This window comes from Athene noctua, chromosome 4, assembly GCF_965140245.1.
Source record: "Athene noctua chromosome 4, bAthNoc1.hap1.1, whole genome shotgun sequence".
NCBI classification, from domain to species: Eukaryota; Metazoa; Chordata; class Aves; order Strigiformes; family Strigidae; genus Athene; species Athene noctua.
In genome coordinates, this window is record NC_134040.1 from 45,257,144 (window position 1) to 45,278,065 (window position 20,922).

The following is a 20,922-nucleotide window of genomic DNA, read 5'->3' on the forward strand; positions in this document are numbered from 1 at the left end:
AGGCACAGAAGAAGTGCTGCTTTGCTTGAAAAGACGGAACCATCTCATGAATTTATGGGCTCCAGAAGAGGAGCTCAATAAACAATTGAAAGATGGGTGCACTTCCTCTATATCAAAAGAAATTAAGTCTTCAAGATGCAATACTGGCCTAATTTTAAACCTATTTATTTTAGTGGTAACATGAAAAAACAATGAGCATTTTTGTAAGTCCTATAGTGTACAAAAACTTAGTATTTTCTGCTATTCAATGTTTATGTGCAATACCTTATATAAATTAATAAAAACTACTGTTTCAGTATACTGAATATATATATATATAAAATTTTATATATTTTTTTTTAATTATTTTTTTTTTTCCTGATACTCATCACCTGTCTCAGAAAATTCCTCATCCTCTGACCCAAAATGAAAGCCTCCAGAAGCATTACCTTAGCCTAGATCTGTGTAGGCTAAATCAGACCTTTAAAAAAATCCAAAGCTAACAAACAAAAACACACCCACAAACAAAAGCAACCACCGCAAAACCCAACCAAAATCCAAGCATTTCACTGCTAGACAATCACCTCTGCTTTTGTCACAACAAGGCAGGGTGAGGGAGGTCTGAAGAAATTAAAATGTTTCTAGCCACGCTGAAGATCAGCATTGAAGAGGACACAACATACGCAACACAAACAAATACTTTAAAGCATAATAGGTAAACATCAAGAAAAGGATGAAAAATTCTTCAATGTTGATTGAAGTAGCTTTTAAAATTAAACTTAATCTCATGTCCCTCCCCCTTCCCATCCATGTTCCTAACTCCAGAAATTTCACAGAATCTAATCAAAACAAAAACAAATTAGGACACTCTGCAGAACTTAAAATGCACCGAAAGCATGGGGTCTGAGCTATCTTTGCATACAAGTGGTTGTTAATATAAGCTCTAGTCATAATCACAAAATTTTAAAACATTTTTTCTTAGGGCTGCAAAAGTCAAAGAAGAGACTTTCTGCACATGAAGTCCAGTGCCTATACTATTCCTTGAAAGGAAAATGATGCTGATATGGGTCTCTGCGTATATAGAGAGGAAATCTTCTCATAAGCCTGTGCAAATTGAATTCATCCCAGCTAAGCCATATCACCAAGGTCATTTCAAACTTACCAGAAGTTTTCATCTAAATTCACATATTCTGCAGAATTCTAATTTTCCATTTAAAATTAATTATTTCCCTTTCCTACCTGTGGCCACCCATGAATTAAGAGTTGTGTTCCTATGCTTACCTTTATGGAGAGAAATGCTTTGAGTAAGGGTCCATACAGGGTTATCTGGGAATCTGGGGAGAGTTCCAGTTCCACATGGAGCCTATCTGGGGGCAGCTCTGAAGGGTCAAGGGGAAGACGGGTTGATGCTGTGGGAGATGAAATCACGCTGTCGGCTGTTTTCTGCGATGGCCTTAGCACAGATAACATTGTTTCTTCCATTTCTGACACTTCAGAGCAAAATAAAGAAGAAAGCAGATCATCATTACAAGTTAGGCTTCTGATGGACAAAATTCTGCAAATACAAATGTGTATTAAATATACAACTTTCAGCAGCCTTCTAATTCACACTGTATAATTATGCTACAGAACTGGTTTCTCTAATCTAGTAACTATGAGAAGACAGGAAAATATAGAATATTTTAGTCAACATCAATTATGCAAGAGAAAAACAATCCTTCAAGTCCCCCCAAAAAACTCCATTTATTTATCTTGCCTTTCAAGTTAAATAAAAACATGCTTTCATTTCAGTGTAGCAGATTTCCCACAACCACACAGCTACTGAAGAATAAACAAAAGTGAATAAACAGGAAAATTGCAAAAGTTATATTAAAAACCTATTCTGAACCAATGGCTCTGCAGGCCAAAATTTCCTCTCAAACAACTCAATTATATTAGTCGCAAACAAGTTTGGAAATTCAAATCTTATTTCCTACTCCTTCTTTCTATTTTGTGGTAGAAAGAAAAAGCTTTGTCTTTTTCAAGTGAGGAACAGTGATGAGAAGTAAGTGATAACTGAAAGTGCTTTGGGGATGTAAAGTGATTGCTGGGATGTAAAGAACTCTATGGGAAAACCATATAAAATTGATGCTCCAGGTGGAGTAAGATTTCAGGTGCCAATTTAACTGGAAGAACCGGCACATACAGAACTACAGCGAATATGCACCTGTAGCCAGAAAACCTTCAAGGCTTTAACTTACCATTATTGTCTACCGTGCTTGCATTATGTTATGTGTTATAAATCGGCTAAATGCCGCAGTGAGATGACCACTTTTTTTGAAGCTGCATCTCTTGTAACACAACATACGCGTTTCTTGGAGACTTAAAGAGTTCCATCGTTTGACTCAGAAAAAAATACAGATGTTGCTACTGTAACAGACACGTCCTATCAGCATCACAGATTAGAAGTGAGCTGGACTGTGCTGGATTAATCACTGAAGGACCATGCAGATGAGATTACCTGTGTATGTACAAACTTTCAAATTCAGGTTCAATTCTTACAATTACAAGTAAATCTTTACAAATTTGAAGTATGAACATTTGACATGAGCTCACAATTTCACAAGAGTACTTAATGAACATCTGCAAGATGAATCTTACTTTTTCTGCTTCATCCTCTAAATTCTGAGTTTAGATTTGAATTGTTGGAACTCAAAACCTTAAAAACGCTATCTAGCATGTCTTCTAACACCTGCTGACTGAGGCCCATACAAATTAGCCCTCATTGTTCTTCTAATATGTCTCCTTCATCAGTTCTGCTTCTAGCAGCTAAACCTGAAAGATTTTTATGCAACCCTGTAACTTCCTGCATACCTCCCTCATATCTGATGGCCATGGTTCACTTCAACAGTGCTAGCTACGATGGAATCTCAAGTTTCATATCCATAAAGGTAAGACTATGTTTCTGTATCTCTCATATATAGTGTATTTAAACATTTCTCAATAAATCATAAGACATTATCACAACATCCAAAGGAAAAAAGCTTATAAAGGCTAAGGAACATGATACTGCCAAAGATATTGTACTTTGTATTTAATATACCGAATGATATTTTATGTTATGCAGCAACCCATTTAAGAGATCCACTTTGTTATGGACAAGAAGTGAACTACAGACAGTATCCTCTTTGTACACAGGGAACTGGGACATGTTCTGAAAATTTCCATCACAAGATGTTGTCAGTGCTGAAATCAAACCTGGTGCATTCTAAAGATTAGCATTTTCCCACATGACATATAACAGCAGTTCAAAATTCATTTCTGCAAATTTAAACAGTTTGATTCAACAAAGTCATGGTAGTTCCTGAAATGAAACACGCTAACAAGAAAAAGGTAATGACACTTACAGGATTGTTTTAACTGCTCATCTGCCTTCTGAGGATAAATTGGGTGCCATGAGTAGTCAATTGTAAACACAACACTTGGGACTGTCCAGCATTCAACCCATCCAGCCCTTTCAGAAAGAAACACGACACTTATTTGAAGTACAGTTGTTTCATTAAATATGTTCCATGAACATACGAGATTGCTTTCATCACAAAGTAGGTAAATACAATGAGCCAATACAAATACATAAATATATATCACAATAAAACTCACTCTTCTTGAGTAATGTTCCTCCATTTGGGTTTGCCTGTTTTCTGACCACTTTGACATTCAGCAGAAATACAAGATTCAGGATTTATTTTATTAGGCTGACAATCTTTCACCAACATAAAAAGGGAATATTTACTAGGATGACAATCTGGTAGATACAAATGAAGATCAACATCTTCTCCCTAAAAATCAAACATTAATAACAGAAAAGTTAATTTACATTTGCTTTATGCATAACGCTCATGCTATCTGCATGCTCATATACGCCGTTATCTTCACTTTACAGGCAAAGTGAAGTAAGAAATTTTAATTTTCACATGTGATTGCTGACCACAGCTCCCACCCATTTCTAGAACAATCCCAAGAGTTCTGTACAATCCCAAGAGCTCTTAGTTCTCAACAGTGACAAGTCCAGTAACTTGCACATAACAACACACAATAGCAATCTGTAAAACACAGGGGCATGGCTTTTAGTGATTCCTGATCTTTTGCTGTTCAAGCTATACTGCAAAAGTTAAGTGACTGGCCCAAGGCTACCCTACACCTGAAATAAACCACACTTTTAAAAAAAAGAAATTACATAAAACATTGCTTTCTTTCTACTGGATTACACAAAATTACCACCATCAACATCGACTAGTTTTTTATTTTTACTAGCAGTATATTGCTTCTATTTTAGGGAAGACAAGAAGTACAGTCTTTCAAAGAATTAGCTGCATCTGTTAAAAACACTTTATCATCATTACTTATTCTACAGAAATTCTTATTTTATTTTCTTCCAGAAAGTCTGGAAGATGGCTTTCCAAAATGGATTGGGGGTACCCATTCCAGCATTTGATTTTTCTCTTTGAAAATACAATTTTAACATTTTCTAAATAAATGGGAACAGACTTCAACGTGATAAAATACATACAGAGACACACAGTCTACGTACAATAGTAAATACACATACTAAATGTATGTATATATGTATGAAGCATATGTATATATGGTTTTTAAACATATTTTTATTTGTATGTATATATATATATATATATATATATATATGTATATATAAAAACAGCCTGTGATTGGATGCTTCATATAAGGAACAGAAACCATTTACCTCTAGGTTACTTAAGACAAAAATTCTATGAGACAGAAGTGAAAGAGAGTATTTTTCTTTCAGGAAAGTTTATTCAAAATTTCCTGACTGAAGAAGGTAGGGGAACCAGCTCACATTTCAAAGACAAAAAGGGCAAGGGAAGAACTTACCCTTAAAGAGAATCTAGTATTGCATGTCGTTGGAACAAAGTCAGTGAAAGGCAGAGAGAAAACAATGTTCAGTGTTTCTCCACAAGCTGCTAGATAAACTGTGAGGGAAGAGGAAAAACAAACAAAAAAAATCCGTCAAAATTACTCTCTATTTTGTTTTTAGACAAATTATCAAACATAGAAGTAAAAATAATGAAAAGGTATTCAAGAACTCATGACATAGAAAACTGCCTTTTTAACTACTGTGGATTTAAAATACACTGTACAGGATACATATGTATTCTGAAAGTATTTACTCCCTACAGCTTGTCCTTTATAGAAAGGCACTGTACTTCCCACAATGAAATTGCAAGCAGGCAATAAAAACAACTAACTAATATCTTATGACTTGCTTTATTGCTTCACACACCAGTTTTTGGACAAGAAAAAACACATTGAAAAGGTCCTCAGGCTTCTGATGAAGTAGTGAGCCTTATTTTTAACTAGAACACAACTTCATGATTTTTAATACATCCCCTTTCTGTGTTGAAATTGTAAGATTCTAGTACAATGTAGACCACTGAAGTATGTATAAACTAATTTGCACGTTACAAAAAGTTTTGGCTTTCTGAAATGTACGTTTGAGTTTTGTCTAGAATTAGCAGCATTATCACCTATTTTCAAATGAACAGGAAACAGACATTTCTAGTTATATGGAGTTCAAATTGTATTTTTCCAACATTACTTAAAGAATTTATTCCTGAGTGAATGTTTTCAGTTAGCTTACTGAATATATAGCAAGACCTCACAGCTGCTCTCTGAAAACTGTTGTACTAAATCAAAGATTCAAAGGGTCTTGAAAAATGAATGCTAAAACATTATCTAAAATTGCACTCTCCCCAAGAAAGGTATGCATTTATACAAAGTTAGAACTTAAAACAGTTTTAGGATGGTTTGCACGCATCAACAGTAGCTGATAGGATGGATTATGCACATCAACGGTAGCAAAATGGGTAGTTATTACTGAACACACATTTTTTAGTAAAAATTTTACGATTCTTGTACTCTATATATACACTCTGTAGTTTGTACATAATTTTTGTAGTATGTACTCTTCTTCCAAATAAAAAAAGTCATCTCACCATTTTCTTGTTGTTTGGTGGAACAGTCAATCCAGTTGTGTTGGTTTGCTGCCCAAATCATTTCAAATTGATGAAACATGATTTTGAAATTCCACATATAAGGAACAAACGAAAAAATATCAGGTGCACTATCACTGGACCAGTCTTGGATCAAATCTAAACACACATAAAGTAATAAAAAACAAGTTAGTAGCCATCAAGTGAGATACTTCTTCTTTTAAGTTTTTGGCTTTTCATAAATTGTAAATCTTAACCGCTTGCTCCTTTACAGAAAAAGGAAAACAAGGAGAACAATACACAGTATCCATTTCTCAGGCAAGTACTTGTGGTGAATCCATTTCCCACCTGCCTTTTAAGTTGGAAAGCTATAGGTTTAATTAAGTTTTATAGTTTAGTTTTGTTCAGAAGCAAAAGTTACACACTGACCTAAAAGCACTGGCCTACCAACTTGCCTTTGGTTTTCCACTCTGAATGTGTACATTAGTAATATTTTGTAACACAACAAAACAGTGCTGTTGTAGAAGTTCATGTTTGCTCTCAATAGATGAGTAGACTATGCCGTGTACTGCAGCACTACACAGATAATGGTTCTGGCCTCACTAGGAGGATAAGTTTATTAGCATGGCACTATGCCCGCACTAATTAATCCTTCCTCCCAGCAGGACTAATTAGCCCAGGCAGTGCCACATTGATGGGGCTATATTCTTTCCATTACAGCAGCTGGAATGTTCAGCAACAGTTTGGTAATGCTGTATCCCACTGTACTGCCTCGTGCGTATGTATTCCTGCTCACAGCCAAAATTCTAAGGAGCAAATTACTTTCTCTGATCATCTGTCAGCCACAGGGACACAACCTAAAGCCTAAGTAGTTGAGAATCAGTCAGCCAAAGAGAGAGATACCAGAGAAATCAACATCCTAGGTGACAAATATTAAACAAATCGATAACTCTGAAAAAAATAAATTCAACTGAAAATTAAGACTGCTTAACATAACTGCAGATCAAATTTAGTTTGGATGTTAGAAAATGAAATTATTTGGTTTCACTATTCAAATATAAGAATATCACGTACTTAAGACACTTATAGGCAACAAACTTAGAAACAGGAACTTTGTCCTTGGAAACAATTTGTTGTCCTAAATATGTGAAATCAGAGTACCTGACCTCGTACACCTTTGCAAAATCTAAAAAGAAATTTTAAAGAAAGAATATTTAATGTGATATGTAACTTATTTAGTAAAGAAGTTACCTGTAAAGAAGCTTTTCTGAGCAAAGATGAAATGATAGGTTGCTTTATAAACCTCAAGTTCACATTGCCATGTCTGTGGCATGTTCCATATCCGGGGATAGCTGGCATTAATATGAAACTGTGAACAAGATATTAAAGCATCAGAGTTACTTGAAAAGATAACAATCCTTTACCCTGTAGCTCAGCAGTTTTCACATATGTACACTGTTGAATAATTAAAACTGTCTTCCTGCTGGGATGAACAGAAGGCCTCTCCAGTTCCTTAATAATTTAATCTCTCTCTCTTTCTGCATTTGAAGGTCAAGTGATAGTGTATTCATTTATTTGGAAAGGTGTATTACAAACTCCTGTTGCAATAGATGTACCAAACAATTTATAAACCAAAATTTTCATTAAAAGCATCATTTTTCACAATACAGTCAAGATAAAATCCCCCAGAAAGTATTTTTTAACCACTGATATGATACTCAAATTTAAAGATTAAAAACATCACTCTAATAAATTCATTTTAAAAACAGTGACAAAGGTAATCTACAGAATTACAGTATTGCAGAAGTGAAATATTAGGCAAATGAAAGAATAATGCAGTATTAAATCTGTCTCAAGTAGTTCAAGCACTCTGAACTACTTTTAAGTACTTATGCGCTCACATTCTGCAGCACAGCTGACGAGTGTAATCATTTACTAAGGTAAAGCTTATATGAACACAAGGCTACATAGTAAACGAGGCAATATTTATAAATGGTACTCCAATCCCTTCACAGCTTTCAAAACACATAACTGTATATAAATTATGTAAGCTGCTAAAAGTTACACACATGCATAGTTATATGTGTATATGTAAGTTACCTACATATTAAGGTCTTGCTAAATACATTCAAAAGGCATATTTCTGTAATGTTTAAGAACCTAAAGAACTGCTCCACAGACAAATAAGTATGTTCTTTATTAAAAATCCTCTGGAGACTGAAGCTTTGTCTTTATTAATGCAAACTTACAGCTAGCATTTCAGCTTCCAAGAGAGTCCGGTACTGCATACTGCTGGTGGCATCAACATGCAGAAGCTGCCCTTTAATTGTAGGTGAATAGCCTTGCAAATGAGATATAAAAGAATGAGACACAAGAGTTACACAAATACATAATAATTTTCACTGGTGATTTCAACAGTCCACTAACAATCAAGAAATACTGTGACGGAAATCAGTACTATAATTCTGTCCTCTACTGTTTGTCAATGAAGAGCTTAACATGTTCTGCCTTCATGTAGGAAAGATGACAAAAGTCTTCTTCCTGGGTCTGGAAATGCTCACGTTCTGGAGATCTTGGTTAAAAATGCAGAATAAAATTCAAACATGCCAGAAAGATTCAAGAGAACAAATAACTTAGGCAAAGAGCTTTAAACGAGCCAACAAGATGAGTAAAAGCAAGAACATACCCATAACTTTACATTTATCTTCACTTCACCTTGGATTTTGGGATTTGTTTTGTTTAAATAAACTACTACTAACTTAGTTTTTATAATTAATTTCTCAGCATGATTCAGCTACTACAGTAATCCTACTGAAGAAGTCCTGCTTTCAGTTGACAGTGTGCAATCTGCTTCAATGCACATAGTTAAACGATACCCTCTCTAGCACTGTGTTTCCTAATCCAAACAAAGCATGAAGGTAACTTAACTATTTAAATAAGTACATGCTTTAACATCTTGCAATGAAATGTACAAGGAAATACTTTTTGTTCCTTTGCATAAGAATATACATCTCATAGCCACAAAAGAAAAACTCTACAGGATGCTCACACACATAGGAATTAAGCTAACTTCAGGAAAAACTCTAGGAAAACCAATTAAACTTAGCCTTAAACTCACCATTTTCACCTACTGTCATGGGTATATTTATCTCCAAATATGATCCTGCACCAACATTTACATGTACAGCATTAGTTTCCTGTATTGCAAGAAAGGAAAATAGTCCAAACATTATTTCTAGGCTTCTGCATCAACCACTGTACTTTATGTCTCTGACTATTATTATCCACACTTGGATTAAGGCACCCAATGACCAAAGTCTCTCCTGTCCTCAGAAAAATTACTAATGAAATACCTAAGTGCACTGATTCCAAATAACACGATTTTGAGGCTTAACAAATGCTGAATTAGGTCCGCTAGTAGAAACAGCAAAAGATATTTTGATTCAGTGTCTGAGAGGGCAAATGAATACGTATTTCTAACACTACACTTTCTAACCTTTTCAGTCACAAAAAAGAAGAAAAAAGGTATACAATGAAGTCATGTTATATCCCATTTGTAAAAGTAGCAACAGGCGAAAGAAAAATCCAAACCTTTACATGTACGCATCTTTTTCTCCCCATACTATCATCTCTCAATAATATTGGATATTCATCCAATAAAAGAAGAAACAATCTTTTCATCATGGTGAGCTTCATTGTAATGGAAAATTGCACAGGAAGTCCAGATCATGAATTCCCAAGCCAGCAGGAGCTGGCATAGCTTAAGTTTTGCTTTAAGGCTTAAAAGAAACTTAAAATAAACCAACAAATATTAATGCCTCTCAGCCAATATTTCTCTTTGAGGTTTGCTCATAAGAAGACTAAACCAAAAATTGCCTAGCTTTTAAAACTATAGTTCCATAATAAACACCCCAAAATATGCACAATCAAAAAGCACAGTGCAATCAACAGCAGACAAGTTATTTCCCAGATAAGTTTGCACTATTTACCCTATTTTTGGTAAAAAGCAAATCAATGGTGGCATCTGCAATAATATTCATTCGCAGTTCAAAAGCAAGAATCTGTCTTGGTTTCCCAGGCTGTGCAATTTCTGAGACTTTCATAACTTGATAATCTGGTGGGAAGAAAAACTTCCACAAGCAATCCCTAGTGGGAAAGAAGAAAAAAAAGAATTTTAAAAATTTAAAGAGAGTTGGTTTTATTCATGGAGGAAAGACATATACATTCATACACATTTATGAATCTATTTGTTAACTTAATTATTTTCCAGCTAGCCGAATCATTAGAAAACCACTGGATGAGATAAAAAAAACTTTTTGGTTTAAACTCTTCATCATGGGAACCTTCCAACCCATCAATGAAATCTCCAAAAGTTTCGATGACAAGAAGTGACTTTAGGGTAAAAGCTATAAATGGACAGACCATAAACGATTTAGAATAAAAAGTATTTTAATTCAGACAGTAAACAAGCTGTGTTTTTCTTATTATTCCTAATCTTTGGTTTACAAATCTGCTACAAAAACACAGTAAGATGTAATCTGTTTATGCTGCGGTTTGTGCATAAGCAATTGATGTAATGCCCAGAAATAAACAAAATACAAAACTTTAAGACCTTAGAATGGAAGTGAAATGAAGCATACATTTCTGCAGACTTGTATCTGAACATGCAACTAGATGAAAGGAAAGCCACAACAACAAAGCACAGACAGCATAACTTATATAAGTCTCAAGGGAGTGGAAGTAAATCTTTAAGGAGGTAGTGGTTTCCTGCACCCAGCACCTGACTACTACAGCAGCTTAAAAGTTTTAAAAAAAACGAACAACAACAAAAAAAACACCCCAAGCTGAAAAACCCCAGCAAAACCCCCAAAACCACCACACAACACACACTGTCAAAATCCTGGGGAAATCCAAGATTTTATTTCATGATGTATTAAAGATCAGTATTTGTAGAAGCCATTATATGAATTGAGAGTACAAAGTTCACAGAACTCCTACAGATCTGTGCTTCTGAAACATTCAGGCACTTTCCAAAATGCAAAATTCTTCCCAGGTACGTATCTATGAACTCTACAGACGCTGCACAGGCACCAAACTGCCTTCTGTCTAGCCAGTTAAATTTATAAAAAGCATACTATCTTAGAGAGACCTTTCTTGGTAATATTAAAAATATCATTAATGATTCACTGACTTCATATTCTGATCAAAGTTCTAGAAATCTACATTTTCTCTTAAATTCTCTAAGACACTGTCATATCCAATGACTACTCTTTGGTCTGCCATCCCTACACTCCTAAGAGACAGTTAATGATAACAGTTTCACAGGAGAATTAATGGAGGCCAAGTGAAGTATCAATCTGTAATTAATAGGGGAAAAGAGGGAAAGCCCTGATTATGGCACTTTTACTTAATAGTCCTTTACTCTCTGAACAATTCTACTGTCTCCAACAGAAATACGCACAAAACACCAAGGGCTAAGTGAAGAACAGTAGTAGAGCACTGGCCTAATATTTTGTCATTAAAATAGCTAGGTAATAAATACTTTGGAGACTGTATCAAGCAGTTGATTCTCCTAAGCAAGGATAAACTATCCCCCCCTCATTATTTTCATGGTGAGATTTGTACTTTCATAAAACTTTCCTCACCAATATGCAGTTTATTTCAACCATGAGCTAACAGGAGCATGGCAAGTCTAAAGATAACCAATTAAAACCCTTATGTATGGTTTACTTGATAAATAGTAAAACTAATATTTTCACCAAAAATAGGAACATAATTTAGGAATTTAGTAATAAAAATTCACTGAGTTATCCTACCTTTGGAAGGCCATCAAGATAAACAACAATGAATTTACTAATCTTAAACCACTGTGGCAAGGACTTCTTTTTGACTGCCTAGTTTACTCCATACAAATTAGAAGTTTGAGCAGTTGCACACTGGAATTTTAGAATATTTTCTCAATAATAACAGATATTAATGATTAAAACTAAAGATGTAAATCATGTTAATACCTCTGCCTATCAGCCCAAGGCCCATAGTTGAAGTCTGTTCCTTTTCCACAAACAATGTCCAAACCCCAACATGGTGGCAGATCCTGTAATTTGCTGTCTTCATTGTTTGCTTCTCCATCATTACTTTCCTCTGTCTCCTCTGGTACAAGACCTGTATTACATAATATAATAAACAGATTATTAAAGGAAGCTGCTTCAAATTAGCAAGAAAAATGTTTGCTAAGCACAAGACAATTAAAGTGTCCTGATGTCTTTTTTATTTGAGACCACTACACTAAGTAAATATCAAGCCACAATTCAATGCAGACTCCCAGTGGAAGGGCAAGAATATGACCAATAATTCTTGGGATTTTCTGAAGCACTGCTCACTGATGCCACTGAAATGCTGACATACACAGCAGTTTTATCTCTTAAGTATGCTTTTTACCAGTACAGGTTTTCACACATCCACATGCAGTTCCAAATCCTAGTTACAGACCAAATTTTGACACAAAGATTAAGTTAAAATCATTTATACAGACAATGCAAGTAAATAAAAAGGAAGACTGACTACAGTAGACCCAGAATTACTAGTAGAAATTGAAGCACTCATTCAGCAATGATCGAAAATTGCCACCTATCCTACACCAGTATACATCATTATTGAACGTGTCACCTTTGTTCAAGATTCAGGAAATACTTGAAGTGGAGTCAGAGCAAAAGCCTTTGCAAACCAAAAAAACTCCAGCAAAATAAAGCGGTAGTATAATACACTGGATTTAAAGTGAAAAAGATAGACACTGCAATATTCAGATATCAATGCATCAAATAAACACGCCAAAACCTCCAGTAGGTACAGACTATCAATCTTCTCCACTCCTGAAGTACTTTTGGAAACTTACATCCTTTAAGTTTACAGCTTAAAACATAACTTGTTTCAAGAATAAATATCAAGATTAACTTGCTTCCATGTTGCACATAGACTTGCAGAAGGCACTGCTGACAGAGTGTCTATATCTATATAAAAAATACTCATGGATAAAAATGTTAGTTCTACATGTACAGTTATTTCATCTATGGAATTCCCCAGGCCTCTTACATGAAACAGTCTAGAAGTTGACAACAACCATTATAAAGAATGCAGCTCAGAATTTCACTACCTTCTAAATACAAAACTTGTGAACTTTCTCCCATTTGTTTCAGTGGAATTTTTTTTCATTTGCAGAACAAATAACTTATTAACTTATAAGCATTCATAAGAGTACCTATGTACATTTTACTGGCTCTAAAATACTACACTAACTCTTTCAGCATAGGTATTCTCAAGCATCAAAAAAAGAAATTGTCTAGCAAGTCCAGACACTTAAATAGCCTTCAAATCCCTTAAAATTTTATCTTTACACTTAACAGAAGGTACCTGGTTCATCCATATAGTAATAGATGTCAACGTCATTGGACTGCATTACAACAAAACCTTCACCCATCAGCCTTGGTGGTCTGTAATGCAAAAGGGTGCAAATGTAAGGATTAAAAAGCAATGCAATAAGATTAATCATATGAATTTAAGTAATTTTAAATGCAGCATATTAAGCATAATGGAGGGCTTAATTACATAGGTCAGGCTCACCTGTAGCTTGTAAGTAGTACATATTTAACCATGGAATCATCAGCAAAATGCTATCTGTAGCAAGCAAGCCAGCGGTGGAGATACAGTGTATGTGGTACCTGTCCAGGAAGTTTTTGTGGGCAAGACTCAAGTTTGATGCGATGCCAAGACACCAGCTCTGTGCATCTAAACTGCTCTTGCCAGCAGCCTGACTGCAGGATGCCTGCAAGAACCACAGGCTGCCTTTTCTACCAGGCATCAGTCTTGTCACATTACCAGAAGGGTTGGACAGAATAGAGAGAAGTGCCAGGGACACACCACAGTCTGTGCAAATGCAGCTGTTCATAAGTTTAAATTTAAAGTGCAGGTTGTAACTTCTGTTTCTCTCCTTCCCTCCCTATCACACTGTGATTCCTGGTCTATCTGCTACCTCAGACTAAATGAGCTTCTGAAAACAAACACTGTGAATATTCAAGTCTATTTGGTCTCAGGTCTCCTATCAAAAAAGGATATTGCTAGGCTATGTCTACTCTGATTTGCAAAAAGTACTTGACCATTAATTGTTATTATTAATAGTATTACATAAAGTAACTTAAAAGTTTAGTTAAGCATGAAAATACCAGGTTCCTCTCCACAAAGACATTTCTCAGGTATTATAAACCACAACCAACTACCAAAGTTTTACTTTCAATGTTTCTTTCCATCATGAGTTCCTTTCTCCTTGTCCTATATTGTTCTTTCAACTGCTAATTGTTTTTTTACTAAAATAGCACTCTAAACCAAAGGGACAAGACATCTTCAGTAATTAGACCATTAGTTAAAAAAAAAAAAAAAAAAAAGAAAAAAAAAGGCAAAAAAGGCTGTTCTTCCTTATTAACATTTCCCTCAATATAAAAAGGTCTAAGTGATTAAACTAATATACAAAACACTTCTCCTAAGACTATTATACTGGTATATTACAATCCCTTTCTTACAGACTTACCACATGTTAATTTACATAATAGTACATTTTATAGTAGTATTATAATGTGAAAATTCTGGTTTTACTGCAAAAGATGTTTTTGCCACTTTTCAGCCATTTTCATAAACTGTCACCTCTTAACAAAAACAGAAAATGCCAGTGACAGAAATACACAGTCTAAGAGTGTGAATGAAGCACATTAACCATTTTAACACAGCTCAAATGCAGGAAAGCTTGGAAAATATGGAAGACAGCAGATGCAAATCCCATGTACTACCAGAAGTTCATCAAAAGCAACACAGCAGGAACCTTAACATCAATTTTATTTTGAGAATAATGACAGCAGTGAAAGAGGAAATACTTTCTATTCATTCCCGATTTTCCAATTATTTTTCTTTATGTCCAAAACTGAATTGGCCTCCCCAATGAGATGCAAATAGAGCAAGATGTGAAGAAAAAAAATAAAATTGATTAGTGGTTCAGGAATAGAAGTGGGAAGGAAAGCATTTAGAGATACATAAATAGTAGTTCATGGGAAGAGCTCAGTTTATTCTGCCCACCCTCCTCAATAGGCACAGACAGGTCAGCAAGCCTGGAAAGCACACCGTGGCACAGCAGCATGAGCTAGTTACTTTAGCCTCTCAAGCTGAGTGTACCACCAACGGGGGCTCAAAGGAAGCCACTGCTTTGTGAAGAGCTCACATAATATAACCAGCTGTAAAACTTAGGACCCTGACAGTAACTTCTATGTCCAACACAATCATTTGCCACTGCCTGACCATACCCTCAGCGGGGCATGTTGTCAGGCAAAGGCTGCATCTCATTTCAGCAGCTCAGTACTTCACCATGGAGGTCAGCCAGCCACAGCGCGAGGTGGCCTGGCTACAATGGCAAATCCCACTTACTCCCCGCTGCTCGAGCTGGTATGTGTTTTGTTCCCTGAAATACAGAATATGAGAGCACTTTCACATGAAGTGCATTCCCCTCTCTGACAGCACAGAATGCATAGGTCTCAAAACACTATGTACACGTTTCCCTAAGCCTATAGAAATACACTGGAGGAACTACATTACTGTAAAGTGTGAATGCACAGGGCAGATTTAACAATTGTTTACTTCTGTCTTCCTAATAGCGTTTAGCTATACTGACTTAGAATAATTAATAATTTTGTTTTAATCTAAAACACTATCTTAAACAGAATGACAAAGAGGTTTTGAGCTAAGCCTTCTTCAAGATGGGCAATTTGACTTCTACGGCTGTAGGAAACAGAGAAATATCTACCGGAAAAGTTTAGGAGCTGACAGAATGGCCCAACCTTCCTGTCCAGCACCCACTGACTGCCATGTCATCCTCATCACCTTTGTCATATTCCACTTTCTGGAGGAAAACTGTGATGTCTTACACTAAGTGGAAATGGAGGGAGAGAAAAAAATAGCACCAGAACCCCATGTGGCAGCTAACTATCTTCCTCAGTCCTTTCCCTCCAGTTCTTTTAGTGTCTCTGCTGTGTCTGCATATACCATTAAACACTTCTCTTTCATACACTTGTTCTGATGTCTCTGAACTCACTACATTGGTATAAAACTTTTTGCCTGTTCAATGTGGGTTTTTTCCACAGAGGAAAGTTATCTTCTGTATCATTATGTGTTGTCACTAGTTCTTTGATTCCCTTTTTAAGAATAATATGAAAAGATATAGATGACAAACAGCTTATAGTTTTAGATTACCAAAGTATCACATGCCATAGCCAACCCAACACAGCAGCCAAGCAAAGCAGTATCTTTCCTTATGCCTGTCCTAAGATAGGTTAGGTGATAACAAACAGGTGGTGAAGCCAGCAGCAGAACCAATTTAGATTTAAGACCAACATATATTTTTCTTAATAGGGATGAACTCCATGATCAGTGTTCACGGCACAGCCATGCAAAAAAAACAACAGTACTGCTTCTTTTAGCTGCTTCTCAGCTTAAAGTGCACATGAAACTACCTCTGCAGAAAATGGGAGAGGAAGGTACCTAGTGAGGCTGCATAACCCACCCTCAGCAGGAACAATTACACCTTGCTGGACTTAGTTGATGGATGCAGCAAAACCTTAGAAACGCCACCACAGGCCATGTGCAAAAGCAAATTAGATAATGGCAAAGAACGATAATGAGATCATCATCATCCTCAAAAAATGTTTTATAATATCTAACCTAAACTTCCACTTTGAACCTGCTGACTTAGCCACCGTTCTCCAAACTTGATCTGCTTTAATCTGCTTTTCCTAGCACAATTTTTCTTTTCTTAGGTTTTGGAGGATTTAGTTGCAAAAAGTGATGGAGGTGTTGAGATGTCTGTTTGTAATATAATATGACACTTTTCAAGGTGGGTTTTTGATGTTTGTAGCAATTAGTCAGTCTGTTAGAAATTTCACCAAGTCACTTAGCTTGTTTTAATATATGCATTGCATTGCCTGCAGAAATTTCTGAAAGTTAAGACACTCAGCTTAATTTTTAAGCCAAAGCAGCATGAGAGGGTAGGTTCTAAAGATTTAAACATTCCCAATTTCCAGTGAACTGGGTCAGTTGTTGAATCTACCAAGTAAATTAGGGCACATTTTCTGCATATATGCCATCCTTCAGCCATCAGGAGCTGTAGGGATGGTAACAGCATAAAAAGAAATTATTTAGCGGAAGCAGGAGAAAAAGCTAATAGTTTGAGTATCTTAATCCTATTTTGTTTTAATCTTGTTTGTTGTTAGTATTAATTTTAGAAATTTCCTTTGTCGTCATGTTGGAAGACTATCATTCTGTACACGTCCACAGAATGTTATTTGAAAACCTATAAAGGCATATTATAGACGGCATTATTCGGCTGATGCAAAGCCAGTTAAGGTACAGTCAAATGATGTACAAGTTTATTTCTAAACATCGTAATTCATTCTCTGGATATCGTTCCTTAGGAGGTACAGAATAGGTATAATCATTTTACATAAACTCATATACACAATTGTCCAAGGATAGTACGCGTTATTTATTTTTCATTAAGTAAATAATGTGTGAAAGACTGAAATTTAACAGTTTTGTCCAAATTATCTGTTGAATATATAATATTGTAAGCATTAAATGAGATAATGCAGAAAATTTTGTCTATGATATTCATACCACTTCCGTGAAGACTGTTAATATAGTACGCACGTAAATGTCTTGCTGGTTAAAGTGTAGTAAAATGAGAAACCTAGTGTCAAATCATTTCACGCAAGCACACTTTCATTTGTTGGACTTCCATTGACCATTCAGTTATTTAAAGCTGCATAACCCCACTTTTATGTGGAATACGCAGAAGTAAAAGGATCAGCACTCTGTCTTCAAAAGATAATACGATTTCTATTACAGCAAATACCGCACAGCTTTTGCCCATTTTTAAAAAATATTTTCCAAGCCATACATGAATCAGCTCTACATAAGTCAACACCTTAAAACTTGCATTTATCCTAGAAATTTAGTGCTGTCAAAGCCTGTGTACACTTATAGTAATTGAGTGATGGAAAATAAAAGTTGAATGCTGGATATTAATCATAGAGCAGAACACACACCCCCTTAAAAAATCTGCAATGACACAGAAAACCAGTACTTTTCTCCATAAATAAAATAGTTTCAAAGATCCAACATTTAAAACCTTCAGAGTGGTAAAAATGCCAACTGCCTAAACACACTAAGAAAAACTAAGTCATGGAAACACAACCAACATTATTTTCCTTAATTTTTTTTAAATAAGTAATAAAATAACGTGGAAACAAAAAAACCCAACACTTACTCATCATTTTGAAGACCAACATATCTTGGACTTGGAACCAGCATGACTCTAACATTTTCCAGTTTTCCTTTCACAATGTGCATAAACTGATCAAGGTGACTTGAAGGTGGTTTTGTGGTATATGTCAGAAAAGCATCATCAAAGTTAATACAAAGTGTTTGTGGCTGATAATGATTCCCAAATGCCAAGCGACCCTAAATCAAAAAGAAAACCCAATTGTTATAAACTGCTCTTTTGCATACATATATGTATATATTTACCTCTAATAAAGTAGTTTAACCAGCCATATGCAAATAAAGACAGTGGACAAATATCTGGTCATAATCTATGCATATATAAAAACACTACTTTGTACATTAAACCCTCAATACTCTATCTGCTGTCATCTCAGTAACAGTTTTCCTGGGATTTTTGGGAAGCAACATCACCTTTTAAGGAATGCGTCCAAATATCCCTAATTAAAAAATGCCGGGAAAAAAAAAACCAAAATAGCCCAAACAGCTCACAGAAACCCACACATTGTACAACACCCATTACTTATCTTAATTAATTGGTGATATTCCTGAATTCATTACAGCTCTAAGGCATAATAAGTATTTCCCAAAACAGAGAACATAACCATGCTTCTATCAGCATCAGCAGGATTTGTGACTGGTGGTGTCATTTTAAAACTTTTTAAAATTGTGAAGGAGAACAAAAAACCAAAAAGAATCTATAAGAAAAATAAACATCAAGCCTGATTTTTAAGCATGTACCACTAAATATTTTCATTATCAGGGTCTTTTCACTTACCGTGCTCACATTGACTTTAATGACTGGAATAAGTGATCTCCATGACGAAGAAGGGTCTTGAGATTCTGTTTTTACTTTTACACTATGGGAAAAAATAGGTTTTATTCTTTTGTCTTTTTGGCAGAAGAACTAACCAACCCTTTCTTCTAGGGGTTTTCAGTGCACAGCTCTCAGGGAACAATCATTCTTAAAGGGGTCTCTCCTGTAAGGGACCTGCTAGCAGTCTACTGTGACTCCTCCAGAGCCTGGAAGAACAGCAGGAAGCATATGCAGCTACACCTTGGGTGCTGGTATACGGAGCTGACACAGGTAGAAAAGGAGCGTGCCGTGTTTAACACAGAACAACAGTTAAATAATATCTTCCTCAGGGTAACTTGGTCTGTTCTAAATATTCCTAAACCAATCTTTGTAAGTCTTTGGTGTGGGAGTTTTCATTTCCCAAGACACATGCTCCCCAAAGGCAGAAGTCCTTTCTGCACCTGTCCATAAGTGTACAAGAGGAAAACATGAAGAGCCTGGCTTGGAGGCATAGTCCTTACCCAAACTCAGGACTGCCACAGCATCCTGCAGCTGTCCACTATGTAATTCAGTAACATGTACTGGCCCGGCCAGCAGCACTGGAAGACTCAAGTCTTATTTGATCTTCCCTGCTCCTGACAATAAATCAGTCTGCTGTGATTCTGCCCAAAGAGAGGCTTACTGTTGAATACCTGACTGTGCTACACAAAAGCCATGTGAAAGAAGTCCTTATAGATATACCACGTTTTCTGAGCTATACCATAACAAGGAATAAAGTAAGAAAATAAGTTTGTGTAGCTATACACAAACACACACCCCTAAAAAACAACATGTGCAATCAGCCCAAGTTTAAAGCTCAAAAACCAGAAAGTCCTCTCAACATCACACAGATCCTCACATTTTGTCTATTCAATGCCTTGGAGCAGCTATTACTTCTATGGAGCAATACCATTATTATTCTGCAAGCATAATCGTCTTCAACACATGCTGCCTCTCCACATTGTGCTTCAAATAGATTTTTCAACCTGTCTCTGATCATTACACAAATAGTGTTTGGTTCGGTTCGTTGTGTTTTTTAACTATTATAGTAGGAAGTCTGAGGAAAGGAAAAAGATTTAGACTGTCAGGCTTGTCAGTGCAATTTCTCTCTCAGCTGTGCTTCAACCATTTGGCCTCCAGAGCATATGTTAACAAAACATTACCCAATTAGTTCAGCACTTTGCAGAACAAAGCATCAACAAAATAGCAAAACGAATAATAATTTACCTTTCAAGATTGGTATGTGTTCTCTGCCTCCCGTTTACTTGTGCTTTTTCATCATCTTTCTTTGCTGGAATTATTGTGGGATCCAAACCAAATAGCTCTTGAAGTTGTCCATAAAGCTCAGACCGGTTGTACACATGAAATTCAAAATCATTCACCATAATATACAGTCGAGTTTCTGCCTTTGGATCTAAACAAATAGTAAGAAAAGAGTTTCTAAATCTATTCCAATATCCCTTGCAATATTTACAGTTTTTCAAATATACACATGCTGCAAAAACAATCTACACAGTAATGAACAGCTGCTGAAATACATACTGAAAAAGCAGTAAAAATCTCCACAAAATAATTACAACTGTTCTAAGCAAGTCAGTAAAACTTGGCAAATAAGACAGTTGCACACAAAATATAAAACCTGAAAGGCATTTCACCCTTAGGTCACAATCCAAAACTAAATCCAGGCAGGAGCTGCAAAAATGGTAAATGTGGTTTATTCAGTCTCATATA

The 20,922-nt window shown here is 35.7% G+C and overlaps 1 protein-coding gene across 6 annotated transcripts in view; it reads right to left on the reverse strand.

The window, feature by feature from the left end:
- BLTP1 (bridge-like lipid transfer protein family member 1) overlaps positions 1-20,922 on the reverse strand; it is a 119,975-nt gene that overhangs the window by 84,269 nt on the left and 14,784 nt on the right. For all 6 annotated transcript variants that reach the window (XM_074905139.1, XM_074905140.1, XM_074905141.1 and 3 more), the window contains exons 6-19: positions 20,419-20,605; positions 19,135-19,216; positions 18,343-18,536; positions 13,395-13,474; positions 11,999-12,149; positions 9,977-10,133; positions 9,106-9,184; positions 8,237-8,328; positions 7,239-7,356; positions 5,991-6,146; positions 4,870-4,967; positions 3,619-3,797; positions 3,366-3,472; positions 1,261-1,469 (exon numbers count right to left, since the gene is read on the reverse strand). In XM_074905139.1, the coding sequence (XP_074761240.1) occupies positions 1,261-1,469; positions 3,366-3,472; positions 3,619-3,797; positions 4,870-4,967; positions 5,991-6,146; positions 7,239-7,356; positions 8,237-8,328; positions 9,106-9,184; positions 9,977-10,133; positions 11,999-12,149; positions 13,395-13,474; positions 18,343-18,536; positions 19,135-19,216; positions 20,419-20,605 (1,889 nt within the window). The remainder of the gene's footprint in view (positions 1-1,260; positions 1,470-3,365; positions 3,473-3,618; positions 3,798-4,869; positions 4,968-5,990; positions 6,147-7,238; positions 7,357-8,236; positions 8,329-9,105; positions 9,185-9,976; positions 10,134-11,998; positions 12,150-13,394; positions 13,475-18,342; positions 18,537-19,134; positions 19,217-20,418; positions 20,606-20,922) is intronic.